The sequence below is a fragment of the Aspergillus mulundensis genome, assembly GCF_003369625.1.
Source record: "Aspergillus mulundensis strain DSM 5745 chromosome Unknown scaffold_7, whole genome shotgun sequence".
In the NCBI taxonomy this organism is placed as follows: domain Eukaryota; kingdom Fungi; phylum Ascomycota; class Eurotiomycetes; order Eurotiales; family Aspergillaceae; genus Aspergillus; species Aspergillus mulundensis.
Window position 1 is genome coordinate 1,301,132 of NW_020797895.1, and position 14,824 is coordinate 1,315,955.

The 14,824-nt window shown below is 52.6% G+C and overlaps 7 protein-coding genes across 7 annotated transcripts; 4 read left to right on the forward strand and 3 right to left on the reverse strand.

The window, feature by feature from the left end:
* Nucleotides 1–774: 774 nt before the first annotated feature.
* DSM5745_07225 (tubulin alpha chain) lies at nt 775–2,622 on the forward strand (the record flags this gene model as incomplete). The annotated part of the gene is made up of 7 exons (XM_026749241.1): nt 775–786; nt 967–1,025; nt 1,099–1,252; nt 1,308–1,395; nt 1,451–1,522; nt 1,581–2,084; nt 2,153–2,622. 7 exons carry the CDS (start codon nt 775–777, stop codon nt 2,620–2,622), a joined length of 1,359 nt encoding a protein of 452 aa, XP_026602331.1.
* A 294-nt stretch (nt 2,623–2,916) lies between these two features.
* DSM5745_07226 (thiamine transporter TPC1) lies at nt 2,917–3,630 on the reverse strand (the record flags this gene model as incomplete). The annotated part of the gene is made up of 1 exon (XM_026749242.1): nt 2,917–3,630. The coding sequence occupies one exon, from the start codon at nt 3,628–3,630 to the stop codon at nt 2,917–2,919; it is 714 nt and encodes a 237-aa protein (XP_026602332.1).
* Nucleotides 3,631–4,386: 756 nt separating this feature from the next.
* Nucleotides 4,387–6,288, forward strand: DSM5745_07227 (putative Gamma-butyrobetaine hydroxylase subfamily; the record flags this gene model as incomplete). The annotated part of the gene is made up of 2 exons (XM_026749243.1): nt 4,387–6,057; nt 6,133–6,288. 2 exons carry the CDS (start codon nt 4,387–4,389, stop codon nt 6,286–6,288), a joined length of 1,827 nt encoding a protein of 608 aa, XP_026602333.1.
* Nucleotides 6,289–6,948: 660 nt separating this feature from the next.
* Nucleotides 6,949–7,840, reverse strand: DSM5745_07228 (uncharacterized protein; the record flags this gene model as incomplete). The annotated part of the gene is made up of 2 exons (XM_026749244.1): nt 6,949–7,008; nt 7,073–7,840. 2 exons carry the CDS (start codon nt 7,838–7,840, stop codon nt 6,949–6,951), a joined length of 828 nt encoding a protein of 275 aa, XP_026602334.1.
* Nucleotides 7,841–8,502: 662 nt separating this feature from the next.
* Nucleotides 8,503–10,671, forward strand: DSM5745_07229 (RNA exonuclease; the record flags this gene model as incomplete). The annotated part of the gene is made up of 1 exon (XM_026749245.1): nt 8,503–10,671. The coding sequence occupies one exon, from the start codon at nt 8,503–8,505 to the stop codon at nt 10,669–10,671; it is 2,169 nt and encodes a 722-aa protein (XP_026602335.1).
* A 325-nt stretch (nt 10,672–10,996) lies between these two features.
* Nucleotides 10,997–12,304, reverse strand: DSM5745_07230 (uncharacterized protein; the record flags this gene model as incomplete). Its single annotated transcript, XM_026749246.1, has 1 exon — nt 10,997–12,304. One exon carries the CDS (start codon nt 12,302–12,304, stop codon nt 10,997–10,999), a length of 1,308 nt encoding a protein of 435 aa, XP_026602336.1.
* Nucleotides 12,305–13,404: 1,100 nt separating this feature from the next.
* Nucleotides 13,405–14,658, forward strand: DSM5745_07231 (threonine aldolase GLY1; the record flags this gene model as incomplete). The annotated part of the gene is made up of 3 exons (XM_026749247.1): nt 13,405–13,480; nt 13,548–14,501; nt 14,552–14,658. The coding sequence occupies 3 exons, from the start codon at nt 13,405–13,407 to the stop codon at nt 14,656–14,658; spliced, it is 1,137 nt and encodes a 378-aa protein (XP_026602337.1).
* Nucleotides 14,659–14,824: the final 166 nt, after the last annotated feature.

Sequence of the window (14,824 nt, forward strand, 5' to 3'; positions counted from 1 at the left end):
CCTGGCTCTGTGCAGTGTTTGTTCTATAGGTAACTTGTAGGTCGATTGACATACGGAGTAGGGTATTGCCCTCTGAAAAACTTCTAGCTACGGAGTAGTAGTGTACGGAGTAACTTGGAAGGTCTCGTCAATAATCCAAGCTTTTTCTGAGTTTTGAGAAAGATCAAATAAGATGGCTTACTTACGGACAGTGGCTGAACCCGTGATCGGCATCAATGCAAGCATGTCAGGTTGCCTGCAAATAATATGAAAGAGCGGCATCTAATAATTTGCGGTCTTCATGACTCAGTTGGATGATGATCTTGATGCTGTCTGCTCGGAGTAGTTCTTTATGGGGTCCTACGCATTGATAGCATAGCGCTACCAGAACCATACGGAGTACCTCGGTTAGAGTCCCACATTCCATGGTTAAATCGCACGTGGTGGAGTCAGGTCAACACAGTTCAGACTTCAAAGTCCAGACGGATAGAAGTCTTGAGAAAGCATGATAAAGCAATCTGTCAAAGTACGTTGACAGGACGCTTCACATTTGGTTTATGGCAGAGTTGAAAGAACAGCCACAGTAGGGTAATGATTGGCGGTGCAACCGCTGCTTTTTGAGGCTAGTGAGGACGAACGCCTTCTACAGCGATCGATCCCGGCCCTCTTCCTTCTCCTCCTTGCCATCTCCCCATCACCAACACCTCTCCAACCCTCCACCTTATCTAATTGAGGATTATCTGGGTGTCTCTCGTCCCTTTAGACTTTACTAACACCCTCAACTTACCATCCACAATGCGCGGCGAGGTATGAATGATCTCCCTACTGCTTTATTTACCTTCGGTCTCCCCCGCACTACACGTTTGGGCCCCTCCCCTGAACTTCAAGTCGGCGGATAAGCACTCTTCGTCTGACCTCTGCCCATCGCGACCGGTCGCACTTTTGCTTTTTTCGGTTCATATGAATTTTGTTTTCTAATTGCGTCAGATTTGCCATATCCATATCGGCCAAGCTGGTACTCAGCTGGGTAACAGCGCTTGGGAGTTGTAAGTTCTCACCGCTTTTTGGAGATATCAACAACACAACAAGGGCTCATCATCTCTCTGTCTCAATCTTTAGGTATCTCCTCGAGCATGGCCTTGGCGCGGATGGACGTCTGGACCCCGAGAAGGGTGAGGAAATCAACGCAGGCGGTTCTTTCGAGACCTTCTTCACCGAGACGGGGAGCGGCAAATACGTTCCCCGGTCTATCTTCGTTGATTTGGACCCATCGGTAGGGGATTCCAGGCCACACGAGTCTGGAAGTATGTTGGCTAACACTCTGGTAGCCAATTGACGAGATCCGGACCGGAACCTACCGTCAGCTCTTCCACCCCGAGCAGCTGATTAGCGGAAAAGAGGATGCCGCCAACAATTGTATGCTTCGAAATCGGACTAGACTGTGGAAAAGCGACTAACGAATCTGCCATAGATGCCCGTGGTCACTACACGGTTGGAAAAGAGCTTGTTGAGACTGTTGTCGACCGTATTCGCCGGCTTTCCGGTAGGTTTTGAACTTTAACAAGCATCGAGAAGCCAATTGCTTATACTAACTTCATCAGACAACTGCAACTCCCTTCAAGGATTCTTAGTCTTCCACTCCTTTGGCGGCGGTACTGGCTCTGGTTTCGGCGCCCTTCTGCTCGAGCGTCTGTCCACGGAGTACGGCAAGAAGTCCAAGCTGGAGTTCGCCGTGTACCCCTCCCCCCGTGTGTCGACCGCCGTCGTGGAGCCTTACAATGCTGTTTTGTCCACCCACAGCACGATTGAGAACTCTGACTGCACCTTTTTGGTGGATAACGAGGCTGTTTACGATATCTGCCGCCGCAACCTGGACATTCCTCGCCCCGGCTATGAGCACCTTAACCGCCTGATTGCCCAGGTCGTCAGCTCCATCACCTCCAGTCTCCGCTTCGACGGTGCCCTCAATGTGGATCTGAATGAGTTCCAGACCAACTTGGTACCATTCCCTCGTATCCACTACCCCTTGATCTCCTATGCCCCGGTCATCTCAAGCAACCGCAGCTCCCACGAGAGCTTCAAGGTCCAGGATCTTACCCTCAAATGTATGTGCCTCTCGGGCTCCATCTTCTGCCCGCCCGTAGATCAGGGATGTAACAACTGACGTTTTCAGGTGCCGAACCAAACAACCAAATGGTTGTTTGCGACCCCGTTAACGGCAAATACATGGCCGTGGCTCTTTTGTACCGCGGTGACTGCGTGCCTCGTGACTGCAACCAGGCTATTGCGTCCCTTAAGGCGAAGGCTTCGTTCAACCTGGTTGAATGGTGCCCAACTGGTTTCAAGCTGGGAATCAACTACCAGAAGCCTGCGCGTGTCCCCGGCAGCGAACTCGCCCCTGTCGACCGTTCCGTCAGCATGCTGTCTAACACAACCGCCATCTCTGAAGCATGGAGCCGTCTCGACCACAAGTTCGACCTCATGTACTCCAAGCGCGCATTCGTGCACTGGTATGTGGGCGAGGGTATGGAAGAAGGTGAATTCTCCGAGGCCCGCGAAGATTTGGCCGCCCTGGAGAAGGATTACGAGGAGGTTGCCGGGGACAGTCTTGACGCGGAGGGTGATGAGGAAGCCGAGTACTAATCGACGGGCGCCCTTCGCATTTGCTTGGCTGGTTCAATTCTTGGTATGCCTGATGTCTCCTTAGTGTGTATTCTGTTATTCTGCTTGCGACAACCCCTCTCTTCGTGTCTAGCGTTCTGTATTTGTTTATTTCCTTTAACTTCTCTCATAGCCAAAACGCTAGATTCTTGACGGACAACCGTACAAAATGAATATAATTCTTAGTATTCAGCTCAAACAAGACAAATGCCGAACCTTAGTGCATGCATTCCTTGAAGTAATACCTAGGAAATCTATGTGTCTATATGATGATGTCTATTCATTACGCCCAGCAGCTATCTCATGTTCTTGAAGAAGCTTCAACGCCCTTTCGTAAGTCCACATGGTCACCGCACTCGCCGGCGCAGCCTTAACCAAACTCACGGTTAAACCGCGATATAGCCCGCGAATGCCCTGGGTCCTAAATATAAGGCCTATGGTATTAAAAACCCCACGGTATTCGGGGATATTGCGATGCACATATAACGCGCGCGTGGGACCCTGGACCTGCAACCGTTTCCGCACCAGGTCAAGCGGGAACACACCCGTTTTTGCAAGGATACTAGCAACCACGCCGGCCGCAGCGTCCCCAGAACCAGGCGGCAACGGAATTGGAGATAACTCCGGCGCAGTAGCCATGGTCGGTCTCAGCGCCTCATAGGTCGCAAAGAATAACCCCATATACGGCACAATCTGGCCCACAGCAGCACTGCAACCACGGAAGAACCCAGTGGGCCCCTCATTCCTCGCAATATCCTTAACAGACGCAAAGAGAGACCCGTAAACACGCTGCTCGCCGGACCCCTGCGCCGCGAATCGCGTCCTTAGCAAATCAAGCGGATACGTCGACGCCGTCGCGATCCCGCCTCCCAAAGCACCGGATATGAACGACTCGACGGGTTGCGGGAGTCGATGCGGATCGAGCTGCGAGAGAAGCTGTGTTGTTGTGCGGTACGTCGTGAACTGGACTCCCCCGTAGCAGACGTACATTAATTCCGCGGGGATGTTGCCTTTCCATAGTCCTGTGAGGCCTTCTTCGCGTAGGATCGTCTTGATCGTAGACAGCGTGCCTTTATAGACCGGTCCGCGGATTTGCGCGTGCGAGGTCGGATCGGATAGAGAGTGGATTTGCAGTTGTAGGCGGATTTTTACAACGTCTAGGGGCGCGATGCAGAATCTGGTGGAGAGAGGTTCTTGTTAGCTGGATGATGACTGCCATAGACTTGAGGGAGGTTGTTTACCGTGAGATAAGGCCGGCTATCCCGCCCGCGAGGACGACTTGTCGCCGTGTGCCCTGAGAATGTTAGAATCCCCGATAGTGTCAATTAAAGGGGAGGCGCACTTCATCTTTCAGATGCTCTCCCCCGGCAGACATGCATGTGATAGATAAGGATGCCTTGGGAGCAGACGTTCTCGGGGTAAGGCGTGATCAGCGAATGCGCACAACTGCCTCGGTCATCTGAAATGAGTAGTATACTGTCTTTGCTTCCGTTGTTTCTCAAGCTTGTGGTTTCTAAAATTTGACGCGCAAGAGAAAATTACGTAACCGACCCTTGCGGAAGCCTTCAGGATCCCGTAAGTCAGTTATTTTGATGGCGAGCTAAAAGGCCAGACTAAGAGCCCCGGTCCCACTGAGCGGGTAGGTTTCTCCGCAGACCACCCTTGATCAACCTTAACCCCATCACAACACAGGTAACTCCGCCATCTCACCATTGACTCCTCCATCTCACAATTGAGTGCCTCAAAATGCGCCGCCCATTGCTACACGCTTCATTGCGTTGTCGCAGAATAATTCCGCCAACAGGCCTAGTGCTCTACGGCCGGATTCCCGCCAACCAGCTGATCAACGTGATTAACGCTGCTGGTCAACGAACCTTTACACTTTCGCGAAGATGCAGCCAAGAGGCGCCAAAATCGACCGAGAAAGAGACTCCTGTTGTTTCTGGGGAGGAAATGGTTACCTCTGAACTGGAAGGCAAGACGTCTTCGGGCATTGACGACCCATCCGCGCCTTCGGGCGAGGAAAGCAACACCGTTGGACTGGACGACGAAGGAGCTCCAAGACAATCAGAATCTAACAGCCGGCATCAGATTGTTACCCCGCCCATTGACCGGCTGCCACCTCGGCCGTTCACTACCTTCCAGGGGCACACGATTGGAGATAAACTCATTCCGGGCAAGATTACCTTCGTTGGCGACAACAGGTTCGCCTTCCGTATCAATGGCCGTGAGCTATCAATATCCTATATCCGGTTGCGTGACGGCTGTAAATGTCCGCGTTGCGTGGACGCCCATTCCAAGCAGCGAAACTTCCGACTTTCTGATATACCTCCCAATATCAAGGCTAAGGACCTCGAATGGATTGGTACGCACTTGGAGGTGACTTGGGAAAATGACATTCCTGGCTTCGATTCTTCTCACGTCTCAAGGTATACTCTAGAGGAAATCAAGTTGCCTCAGACGTTTCCAGATTCTTCCTCGACCGGCTCCCGAAGGAGGCGAATTTACTGGGATAAGGACGTCATGACAGAGTTTCAGCACTGGATTTCATACGAAGATTACATGAATAATGACACTATGTTTACAGTTGCCATGCGCTGGCTATCAACCACCGGTTTGATATTCTTGAAAGATATTCCTGACTCGCGGGAAATGGTTGAGAAGATCGCCACGCGCATTGGGCCTCTCCGAAACACCTTTTACGGTCCGACATGGGACGTCCGCAAAGTTCCAGAGGCTAAGAACGTCGCTTACACCAGCCAATTCCTCGGTTTCCACCAGGACCTCTTGTATATGAAAGAGCCCCCTGGCTACCAGCTTCTGCATTGTCTTCGCAATTCTTGCAACGGTGGTGAATCGCTGTTCGCAGATGCGTTCCATGTCGCTTCATCTATGTCGAGATCCCACCCGGAGGAATACGCGTTCCTGAACAAGACCAAACTCAGGTATGAGTACATGCACAAGGAGAATTCTTACAGCAGGTTTCACAAAGTCTTTCAGACGTCCCGATCTGATAACGTCGAGTCCTTGGCCCGTGTCAATTATTCACCTCCTTTTCAAGCTCCTCTCCTCGAACCTTCCCGTGCAACCTCTCGATCCGTCAAGCACTACCAGATGCAACTCAAATCCCTCAAGATTTTTACCAATCTCCTAGAGAAAGAGAAGAACATTTTTGAATTGAAGCTCGAACCCGGTCAATGTGTTATCTTCGATAATAATCGCATCCTCCATGCTCGCCGCGAGTTCAATACCAGCTCCGGCGAGAGATGGCTTGCTGGTGCTTATCTAGACGATGATGTGGTCATGTCACGTTTCCGTGTGTTGGCGAACTCCGACACCAGTAAGTCTTGGACGCAATATATGGACGTACGGGACGAGAGGTCGGCAGAACCGTGGAAGCGCAAGGCTGAAGCTAGGGTAGGCCTTTACCCAATTCGTGGCCCAATCGTGAGAATTCCATTAACAAATAATAGTATCAAAGAGTTCGACTAGCACGGGAACTGCGAGATCTCCACGAACGGATCCAAGAATGGAATGCTTCCTATGAAGTTTTATTTGCCTCAGACGGGTCAGAAGCCCAAGGAATCCCGACAAATCAAGGTCTACGAGCACGGGCACTGCGACCTCGCCAAGAAGAGAATGCTGTAGAGGCTTCACTTGCCTCAAGAGCCAAGGGAATTTCAAAAGCCAAAGAAACCCCGGCAACTCAAGAAACTTCGACATCCCAAGTAGCCCCAACAGTGCGAGAGCCCCCGACAATTGAAGAGATCCGGGCAGTCGTGGAACCTGCAACCGCCGAAAAACACCACTGAAGACCAGGAAGTCCCACAAGAGGCACAAAGCCAGGAACAGAAGCAATAAACGCAGATCCGCCATCCGTTCGCCAAATCTGACGCCAAGATCGAAGAAGAATACTATGACAGTCGGCAGCCATGAAGCTAAAGAAGGTAGGCCCAGGGCTGATCAATTCGAGGGCTCGTCGTGGCACGCTGAAGCAGACGACGTGAACCGGCCTTATGGACAGCGCATTTCTGCTGGATGGATACCATAAGTTTGTTAATATCTATGCCGTACCTGAATGAGCTACGTCGCGTCTACGAGGCGATACTAGTACTTTGATTGCATATTTCTGTGTATTTTATATGTACATGCCACACACCTGTTACGTAGAATACGGTACCCTAAAGCATAAATATGCTGATCCGTAAGTCATCGCTTGATTCAGTGAGATTTAAAAAACATGGGAACGGCCGAGAGCTAATCCACAAGTTGACCTCGCCGCTCCACGGGTCTTTTTCTATCTTTTGATTACTTGTTGACGGAGAAACTACCGAGGAAATCGGGATCGTTCTCGAGCTCCTCCTTGACCTATATCAATAGTCAGATGGTTAGCAATGGAACAAAGAACACTTGACAGGAGACAGTCACATACAATATCCAAGCCGCCAACCAGCTCCCCGCCAACCCAAAGCTGCGGGAAAGTCGGCCAGTCCGCAAACTCCTTCAGACCCTGTCGTACATCCTCATCGGCCAGGATGTTGAAGAACCCGTATTTAACACTCCGTTCACGCAGGATCCCAACCAGCTGCCGACTGAAACCACACTGCGGCGCGCTCGGAGTTCCCTTCATGAACAGCATGACAGGCGCAGCCTTGACCAGCTCCGCAAGACGGGCAAACAGCGCCTCCTTGCTCTGTTCGGCCGTCAATGGCGGCGCGCCACCAATAGTGCCAGGGGCGGCACCGGCCACAGGCGCCTGGGTAGCCGTCGTCGGCGCATTTGCATCCTCCCTCGGCACAGCCGCCAGTGCAGGTGGGATTGTGGATGCGGTGCCGTTGGCGGTTGAGCCCGCGCCTGCGCCAGCGTACCGCTCCACGGCATCGCGGACTCTCGTAGCCTCGCTGCCGGAGATTGTTTCGAGGACTTGGCCGTTGCGGAGGAGGACAACGTAGGGGACGGCGGTGACGTCGTATTCTTCGGAGATATCAGGGAGCTCTTCGGCATTGACGCTGATGAAGGAGACGGTGGGCGGCGTGGTGACGGGGTACTGGGAGGCGAGGGCGGAGAGCACGGCTCGCATTTGCGCGCAGGGGGCCGCCCATGGCGCGTGGAAGTAGAGGACGATTAGGGTGTTGGGTGGAAGCGAGGACAGGTGAGGGCCGAAGCTCTCCTCCGAGGTGATTTCGAGGAGCGTCGACATCGTGTTGTGCTGTGGTGGTGGTTTTCTTTCGAACTTCGATGTTGGATGTGGGGTGCTGGAGAGGTGGCGGGGGAAAACGGGACGACGCCGGACGAGGGGAGCTCGACGAGTCTAACGGCAGGCGATATAGGTAGGTGGGAGCGGCAGGGCTATAGCGAGGAATGGAAGAAACGAGTGCCAGCGAGGCGACAGGGATTGATGAATTGGTGGTCGATCGTCGAGCAGATGAATCAGAGAGGAAGACGAGAGGAGAAAGCGAAATGACGATTCGATCTGATAAGCCAAATTTCACGCTCCGGTCGCGGATACTGCAAAACTTTGGGTGCGGCCGTATTCCGAATACGCAGTTCTTACACCCGGGCAGCTTCCAGACAGCCGGGTTACAAATAGCTATCGCCACGTCCGCGGAACTGCAGATCTACCAACTGGAGATTACTGCTGATTTTATACGGCATTGGATGATTTCTGATCATCCGAGGCGAAATGGCTGAGTATCGTGGGGGTTCAGACAGGATCTGATAACGCATACGACCAATTACCGTATTTAAAAGTCCATCACGTGAACATATCAAAAAGAAAGTTGACCAATCCTTCAAGGTTCAAAGAGGTCAAAGAACTTCACAGCCACAAACAGCCACATTTGACCTGCCTAGCTTCCAGCCATGGGGAAGCGCAAGCATACAGACAATGGGTACTCAGACGACGCAGCCCCCGTCATGGCCGACTCAGGCTCACAAGGATTTGGTTTAGGCCAGACTCTCTCGCTGCTATCGAAACCGAACGAGCCCACGCGGGATGAAGGCAGTGTCCCCGCGGAGAAGACACCTAGCGCTGGTTCGCCAGTCAACACTGAGAACGGCTACGACGATGCGCGACCCGCGAAGAAGAAGCGTTTGAACGGCGAGAAGATCAAATACCCGACGCTCACCTATGTTGAAGGCCGGTCACTGCAATCGCCAATTCGCATCGCCGACCTTCAGAATTTGCTTCTATTCTGCTTTGCGGATGGAGTCGCGCCGCAATGGATTGCTGTGAAAAACACAACACGTATCCGGAAGGCTGTATTTCTGATGGTCCCCGGTCTGGAGCTGGGGATGCTGGATGGAACAGTTCCTCTGGATGGGTCTGAAGTGAAAGAGGGCGTCAAGGATACACAAGGCGATGATGAGACGGAAGATCCTAGGGCGGCCGACTTTGCTAGATGGAAGGAAGGACTGCCACCACAAGATCGGTCTCACCTGTTCAGCCCTCGCTCCCTATCCCGCAACGACATTCCAGAGCCTCTTCAGCCATTAGCTGACCTGTTTCCCCATGCCTGGCCGGTCCGGGCCCCCGGGGACACTAAGTATAACAAGGTTCACTCACCTTTGCAAGCTGTTCTATTGACACAGCTACCCAAGGACAAGGAGAAAAAGGCAAAAGGCCCGAAACCCCCTCGAGGTGACAAAACTTACAGCTCTAAGCGAACGCCCATCAACGCGTTTATTAGCCCTGCTGAAGAGCTGCGGGAAAACGAATATCCTCTACATCCCGCTCTTTGCCCCTCTGATGACCAGAAATCGGCACTAGAAGAGGCCCGTAAACGAGCGGGCCAATCTACGCAGGATGGGTGGGTAGACACCCTTGTAGAAAGCCTGGAGGCGGGCAATGTGCCCGAAGCTGAGATTCAGCAAGGAAGCATGACAGCAGGGCGTGACATACTAGCCCTAGACTGCGAGATGTGCATTACCGAAGGCGGTAATTCGGAGCTCACCCGCATCAGTCTGGTCCGCTGGGACGGCGAGGTTGTGCTTGATGAGCTCGTAAAGCCGGAGCTGCCTGTCATTGACTATCTGACCCGGTTCTCCGGAATCACAAAGGAGATGCTTGATCCTGTCACCACCACCCTTGCCGACATTCAACAAAAGCTCCTCACCATTATTACCCCACGCTCCATCCTCGTCGGCCACTCCCTCAATTCAGACCTCAATGCTCTCAAACTCACCCACCCTTTCATCGTCGACACCACATTCCTTTACCCTCACCCCCGCGGCCCACCCTTGAAAGCAAGCCTGAAATGGCTGACCCAGAAATACCTGGGCAAAGAAATCCAGAAGGGCACAACAGGCCACGACTCCATCGAAGACGCCCGCGCCGTGCTGGAACTCGTCAAGCAGAAATGCGAAAAGGGCGAGCACTGGGGCACGTCTGACGCCTCCAACGAAAGCATATTCAAACGCTTGAGCCGGCATAGTGCTCCAGGGAAGCCCAACTCCGCAGCTGGCGGGACAGGCCGCACTGGCGCCGTCATCGACTGGGGTAGCCCCGAACGCGGCCTGGGCGCCCAGGCAACCGTTGCAATCGGGTGCGCCGACGACGAAGCCGTGGTAAAGGGTATCTCGGCAGCCGTGAACGGTGACGAAAACAACATGTCCATTCCAGGCGAGGGCGTAGATTTCGCCTGGGCGCGAATGCGCGAGCTCGAGATCTACCGCGGCTGGTGCAACCGGATTCCCGACGCAAACAACGCGAACACATCTACAGCCATCGAGTCTGACTCATCAGAAGCACCCTCAAAGGCCCTCTCGAGCGTCGTCGCGCAGACTGTCTCGCGCATCAAAGAGGTATACGACTCTCTTCCCCCGTGCACGCTGTTCGTCGTGTACTCGGGCACCGGAGACCCGCGTGAAGTGACCCGGTTGCAGGCTATGCACAAGGTCTTCCGTGACGAGTACCAGTCCAAGAAGCCGTGGGATGAGTTGTCTGTCAAGTGGACGGATACGGAGGAGCAGGCGTTGAAGAAGGCTTGTGAGCGCGCGAGAGACGGGTGTGGGTTTATGTGTGTCAAATGAAACCGTGCTGACATTCAAGCGGCGTTTCTATATCTTGAGAGTTTTGGGCCTCGTTGCTATATATGTCAGTGATACCTACTACCTACGTATACCTACATGATTCGGCGCCATTTATTACATGTTGGGATACATTGAAGAGAGCAAATCGGTCTAAGGCTATGTCTATCAAGTGAGAGCCAAACAAGTTCCAAAAACGGCACAGAAAAAGCTAGCCAGTTTCCATATTCATTCAGATAGTAATACATAGTAGAAGTAGATTGTGCAGCATACTAACATAGCATGTGCATGAAGTACCTTACGGCCGGGCTAGGCAAGCTAGGGTCCGCTAGCGAGACTCCTCAGTATCCATAGCCTCTTCGCGCTGCATCGCCAGCTTGACCATATGATCCCTTGCGGCGGCCTGCGCCTTACGCCGTTCGTTGAGTTCGGCTTTTGTTTTCTTGCCCTCGTTAGCGTGGGGTGCGGTGATATCCAGGTCGGCGTTTTCCTTGCCTAGTTCCACGGCGAGCTGCGCGGATGGTTCTGTGGGTGTGTTTATGCTTGTGTTTTCTTGCGTCTTGTCACTGTTATCTAATGACTGCCGGTTTCGTGTCCTTGCGTTCGGCGAGGCGGCGCGTGAGCGGCTGCGAAGTCTGTTTGAACGGGTTGGGCGATTTTCCAAGGTCTTTTCCTGGTCGGTGGGTTTGGATTGTGTGGTTTGTTCATTTAGAGGGCTTGGATTAAAGATCCGGGTCGCATCTGTCTGGCTGATTGACTTGCGAGAAGGTCGGCCTCTCGGCTTTTTGTTGGGGTTCGAGTTTGCGCTTGAAGAGAGTCGCGGCCGTTTTGCGGCGGGTTCATCGGAAGAGAGCGATGGGGGTGTGTGGTATGTTGAGTGATTTACTTCGATCTGAAGGCGTGGAGACGGATCATGGGTTGACTCCATGGTCGTTTCGTGGTCTTTCAAAGGAATCTTAACGGACGACGGTATATCAATCTCTCTTTCTCCCAGGGAAAACTCAGCCAAATTGTCTTCGAGATCGTCATCGTCGAATGAATCCGGTACCGGCCTTCCGTGGACGCCGTTGTAGTGCTCTGGGAACGGAAAGGGTCGCTTTCTGCTGCCATGGTCACCCTGAAGGAGTCCCGGAGATCTAACTTCCGGAAGAGGTGCCTCAACAACCAAGGACTGCTGCGCCTGTCTTGCCGTTTGTTCGTCCATGAAACGGTTACGGAGCTTCAATGCCTCAATCTCCAGCTTCAGCTTCTCTATCTCGTCCGCTTTGGATTTCAGTTCCTTCAACACTGTTGTGACCATATTGAAATCAGTATTCGCAAGGTCTTGTTCGCTCGGGAAACGGTTCGGTCCATTTAGTTCGATGCGCATGGCGGTAAATGCGTTCTTCAGCTCATGCATTGTATCGTGTAGAGTGCTGACGGAGCTGGAGATATGATCGAGACTTTGTCCTTGCTGTTGAATATGGTGCTGAACGGAGATCTCTCGGCCGTCTATGTGGTTTGAGTCTGCTGGCACTAAGGCTCCTGGGCGCGCAGGTGATCCATCTATCCCCATAGCAGATGGTTTAGGTTTAGGACACATGAGTTCTTCGAGTAGGCCGTCCTTTTCGTTGAATATGGGATCCACCGAGCGCATAGTGACAATTTCGAGCAGTGAGACTTTTGGCAACTTCCAAAAAATATTCGGACTGATGGATTAGCTTCGAACGATGAGCTAGAATCCTCCCGCCGCTGAACTGAACTCACCCATTGTCTAAAGCGCATAGAAATCCAAGTTTCTGGTGGCACAGTTTACACCCAATCTCCTGGATGATGCGTCCTCGTATTAAGCTCTGGTCGGATGACTGCGGAATCCGCTTCTTCTCGGAAGAGATTGAGATACGCTGGATTTGAAAGCTCAACCATCCAGAGACAACTGAATATGAAGTCGACAGCTTCAGCCACTCGTTCTCGAGGACGGCCAGAGAGCTCAAACACCGCGAGCACTGGCAAAGAACGGCTGGGCGAGTGATCTTGGAGAGATCCATGGCTTCAGATTTCGTAGAGTTCATATTGAAGCACAAGGAGGTCGACGGTCTGGTGTGCGCCACCTGTCCGGGAAGACATGAGAACACTCGTTAGATGTCTGCAAAGATGGATTCCAGAAAGTCTGGACTGCTGACTCAGCTCTCCACCTTGGCTGCTCCGACCTATCGATAAGCTTAGGCTCTGGCCGTCGTGGCTTTAGCCGGACTTGGCCTAGGGTACTCTCCGAGTCCAATGTAGATAGCGCTAACCATAAAGGGCAGGTCATTCTCTGGCCGACTTCAAACCAAGGTTGTGAATTGTTCCTGAACAGGTCCCATGTACTTTGAACGCCGTCTGGGAGGGTTCTTACGAGGATGTGACCGTCGCAGACAAAATTGTATAGGATAATCTAGCTCTTGGGAATGAATAGGTGTCACGGTCTCTTGTTTATTGTTATCTCTCCCTGGAGTAAATCGCGGAGAACCTCCGGCGTTACGTCGCAGATTAAACCGGGCCGGCTACCCCACATCGTTCTCCAACCTTTCAAAGAGATTCAGAATTTCAGACGGTAGACCTAATCCACCAATTCTTTCTTTGTCTCAAGAAGCATATGTCTGAACCTGAAGCCGAATGCAACGCTTCGTCAGGCCTACTCTTCAATTTCCACGCTTCTTGCAATCGATTGCACCCGTCCCACGAGTTAGGTGCGGCTTGAGACCTATTGCGAATATGGCGACATCAAATGCAGTAAATGGCAAGCAGACAACATGGCATGGCGCCGGAGCAGCCGAGTTTGACCTGAGAAGTGAGTTGCTAACAGGAACCATCTTTGGCTGTAACCAGACTAACCAGACTAAACTTCTGCGACTTAGGTGACACTATGACCAAGCCGACGCCGTCCATGCTTGAAGCGATCTGCCAAACTACACTGTTAGACGATGTTTTCGAAGAAGACCCCGTCACAAATGACTTGCAGGATTACGTTGCGAAGCGCACCAACCATGAGGCTGCGCTGTTGGTCATGTCGGGCACAATGGGCAACCAGGTCGCAATTCGAACCCACCTGACCGAGCCTCCGTACTCTGTCGTCTGCGATTACCGTTCTCACATCATCTGCTACGAGGCGGGAGGCGTCAGCGCTTGGACCGGAGCCACAGTCATACCGATCGTGCCCAAGAACAACACTTATCTCACGCTTGAAGACGTCAAAAAGAAAGTGGTCATCAGCGACAACGTCCACACGTGCCCCACCAAGCTCATCAGCCTTGAGAACACATTAGACGGAATGATCATGCCACTCGAGGAAGCCAGAAGGATTACCGAATGGGCACACGCAAATGGAATTAAGGTACACCTTGACGGTGCTCGATTGTGGGAGGCCATTGTCTCGGGTGCAGGAAGCTTGCCAGAATACACCAGCCTCTTTGACAGTATAAGCTTGTGTTTCTCAAAAGGTCTAGGCGCCCCTATTGGCAGCATAATTGTTGGCTCGAACCCGTTCATCAAAAAGGCGCGCTGGTTCCGCAAGTCAATAGGAGGTGGCACCCGCCAATCCGGAGTGCTAGCTGCAGCCGCACGGGTCGCCCTCGACGAGACATTCGGATTGGATCCCAGTGGCCAGGATGGAAAGCTGCGGGAGACCCATGTCAAGGCGAAGCGAGTTGCAGATATGTGGACGAACCGTGGCGGGAAGCTAGCCTGCCCGGTTCATACCAACATGGTGTGGTTGGACATCGAGGCATCCGGGCTTGGGCCGAACGACCTAGCGGAGACCGGAAAACAGAAGGGACTGAAGCTTCTGGGGAACAGGATTGTGATTCATTACCGTAAGTTTAGGCATGACAGTCCTAGGAAAGCAGATTCTAACTTCTCGCAGAGGTATCAGATGATGCTATCGACCGCCTCGAGCGGGTGTTTGACTTGGCACTGAAAGGCCAGCACCAACAGAGTACTGACACCAGTAAGCCTTATGGGAGCCGGTAAATGTGATGCCATCACTCAAATCTGGTAGTTTAAATAGAGGTACCTGCTTGAAAGACACGTAGATATGCAGTCTAAAATACGGAATATCCCCATTCCTGCAGGTGCTGTGGGAATGGGCTCCAAGTCGCCGTCACGGTGTACTGCGCGCACCCAGGTAAAATACGCC